General features: G+C 46.6%; 1 protein-coding gene across 1 annotated transcript in view; it reads left to right on the top strand.

Moving 5' to 3' along the window:
* Positions 1-414: 414 nt before the first annotated feature.
* Positions 415-2262, top strand: part of Slc3a2 (solute carrier family 3 member 2) — a 13834-nt gene continuing 11986 nt past the window's right edge. Inside the window, exon 1 of the mRNA XM_021192631.1 lies at positions 415-801. Coding sequence (XP_021048290.1) covers positions 690-801 — 112 coding nt within the window. The 5' untranslated portion in view covers positions 415-689. The remainder of the gene's footprint in view (positions 802-2262) is intronic.

The following is a 2262-nucleotide window of genomic DNA, read 5'->3' as shown; positions in this document are numbered from 1 at the left end:
CAGCACTTGGGAGGCAGAGACAGGCAGATTTTGAGTTCGAGGGCAGCCTGGTCTACAGAGTGAGAGCCAGGGCAGCCATACCTACACAGAGAAACCAAGTCTTGAAAAAAAAAAAAAAAAAGAAAGAAAATACAGGCGGCGCCTCACAACAGTGGTAGATAAACAGATGCTCGTGATAAAAGCCAGCCGCGATTATAGGAAAGATAGCCAAGAATTAGACGTGAGGAAAGAAAAAAAAAAAAGTTGAGCCCACAGCACATAGAGGTGAACTACTTACCCAGAGCCAGGAAAAATGAGGCCGACTAGAACAGCGTGTGGCCTATAAATACCATCTCGCAAAGGCCCACGGGATTTGGAGGTGGGACTAGGACTCACGCAGGCGCTAAGGTAAGCGGTGTAGGAGCCGGAGGAATTGTGGGTAGAGGATTCCGCCCGAAGGCGCGTGTGGAGAACTCCGCCTCTGATTTTGCGGCTCGGAAAAGAGGCGCATGCGCTTTAGGAGAGTGCGGCGGTACGCCTTTGGCGCTGCGGCTAGGCGGTTCCTACCCACTGCGGGTAAAACGTCATCGCTGGAGGTTGTGGTTCGCGACCCCTACAGCTCGACTGTCTGGGTAACAACCACCAATATCCCCATAATTGAGGCGATTTCTCACCCTCACTCACGCTAAGCCGCGTGTTGATCCAGCTCTATGGAGCCTGAACCTACTGAACACTCCACCGGCGGTGTCTCGGCTCCCCGCCAGCCGCCCAGCGCGCAGACGGGGCTTGATGTCCAGGTTGTCAGCGCAGCGGGCGACTCAGGTACTGGGCCCTAGGCTGAGCTCGGTTGGATTTTCGCTTCCTTGCATGGAGCCTTTTAGGGAAACAGTCAGGACTAGAAGCCCTGCGTCATTCTGGAGACCGAATTTTGTGTTTTGCTTCCTGGTCTATTTTCGCCATGTTCTTGGCCCGGATTGAATGAAGTAGGGCCAGCATTAGGTGCCATTTATGGAGCATGTTGCATGTTTTTGTTTTCAGCAGTGCTATAGATTAAAGCTGCTGCTATGTGCATGTGTAGATAAGTGCTATACTACTGAACCTGACGCTTCTCCACACAACTGGGCTTACCGTTTAAAGCACCCAATATGAGTTAATATTCCACACTCCTAAAAGTTAGGGATAACCCTCATTTTATGCATGGGTGGTCTTAGCTATAAAGAGCTCTGGGGGGAACAATTCTTAGAAATTACCAGTTGTCTAGGTCGCAGCTATAGACTGGTTATTGAGACTATACAGTAGGTCATATGCATATAGCAAACATCTATATGCACGAGCTTGCCTTTCGAACAATTATTACTCTCTTACTAGTTGCTCTTCTGCATGACCTCACTTAGTAATCCAACTATTCAAGTTGGAAGGTGTTAAGGTAAAGGTATGAGTGAGAAGCTCGTGTCCCAAAGAGGTTAAGTCACTTGCTGAATGTTACCCATATAAACAGTATCAGATCCAAGGTATAAATCCAGGCAGCCTAATTTCAAAATCAGCACTTGCAGAAGACCCTGGTTCAATTCCCAGCGAGTAGCCATCCACAGTTCCAGTTCCAAGGGATCCAATACCCACTTCTGGCCTCCACGGGCACCTGACACACACGTGGTACATACATATCTAAAGTTTAATTAAAAAAATAATAATGCTGGACATGTTCAATCATGCCTTTAGTCCCGCCCTAGGGAGGCAGGGTCCAGAGGAGTTTGAGCTCAGCATGTGCCACATAATGAGTTCTTGTCAACCAGGACTACATAGTTGAAACCCTGTCTCAAAAAAGAAAAAATAAAGTATTTTAATTTTCGTCTTTGTTATTTGAGATAGGATTTTCCTGTGTAGTCTTAGCTGTCCTGGAACTTACTTTATAGACTAGACTGGCCTCAAACTCACAGAGATCCACCTGCCTCAACCTCTTGAGTGCTGAGATTAAAGGTATACAACATCACAGCCCAGCTTTTTATTTTTATTTTTCTAAGATTTTACTTATTTATTATATGTAAGTACACTGTCGCTGTCTTCAGATACTCCAGAAGAGGGAGTCAGATCTCATTAAGGATGGTTTGAGTCACCATGTGGTTGCTGGGATTTGAACTCTGCACCTTTGGAAGAGCAGTCAGGTGCTCTTACCCACTGAGCCATCTCACCAGCCCCCAGCTTTTTTTATCTCACAGAAAGAAAGGGACTTAATAAGTGGCAACAGCTGTGCTCTCTGAAAATACAGATAGTTAATGTGCTTTC

This window comes from Mus pahari, chromosome 1 (assembly GCF_900095145.1).
Source record: "Mus pahari chromosome 1, PAHARI_EIJ_v1.1, whole genome shotgun sequence".
In the NCBI taxonomy this organism is placed as follows: domain Eukaryota; kingdom Metazoa; phylum Chordata; class Mammalia; order Rodentia; family Muridae; genus Mus; species Mus pahari.
The sequence above is the reverse complement of the archived record's forward strand: the minus strand, read 5'-3'. Positions and strand labels throughout refer to the sequence as shown.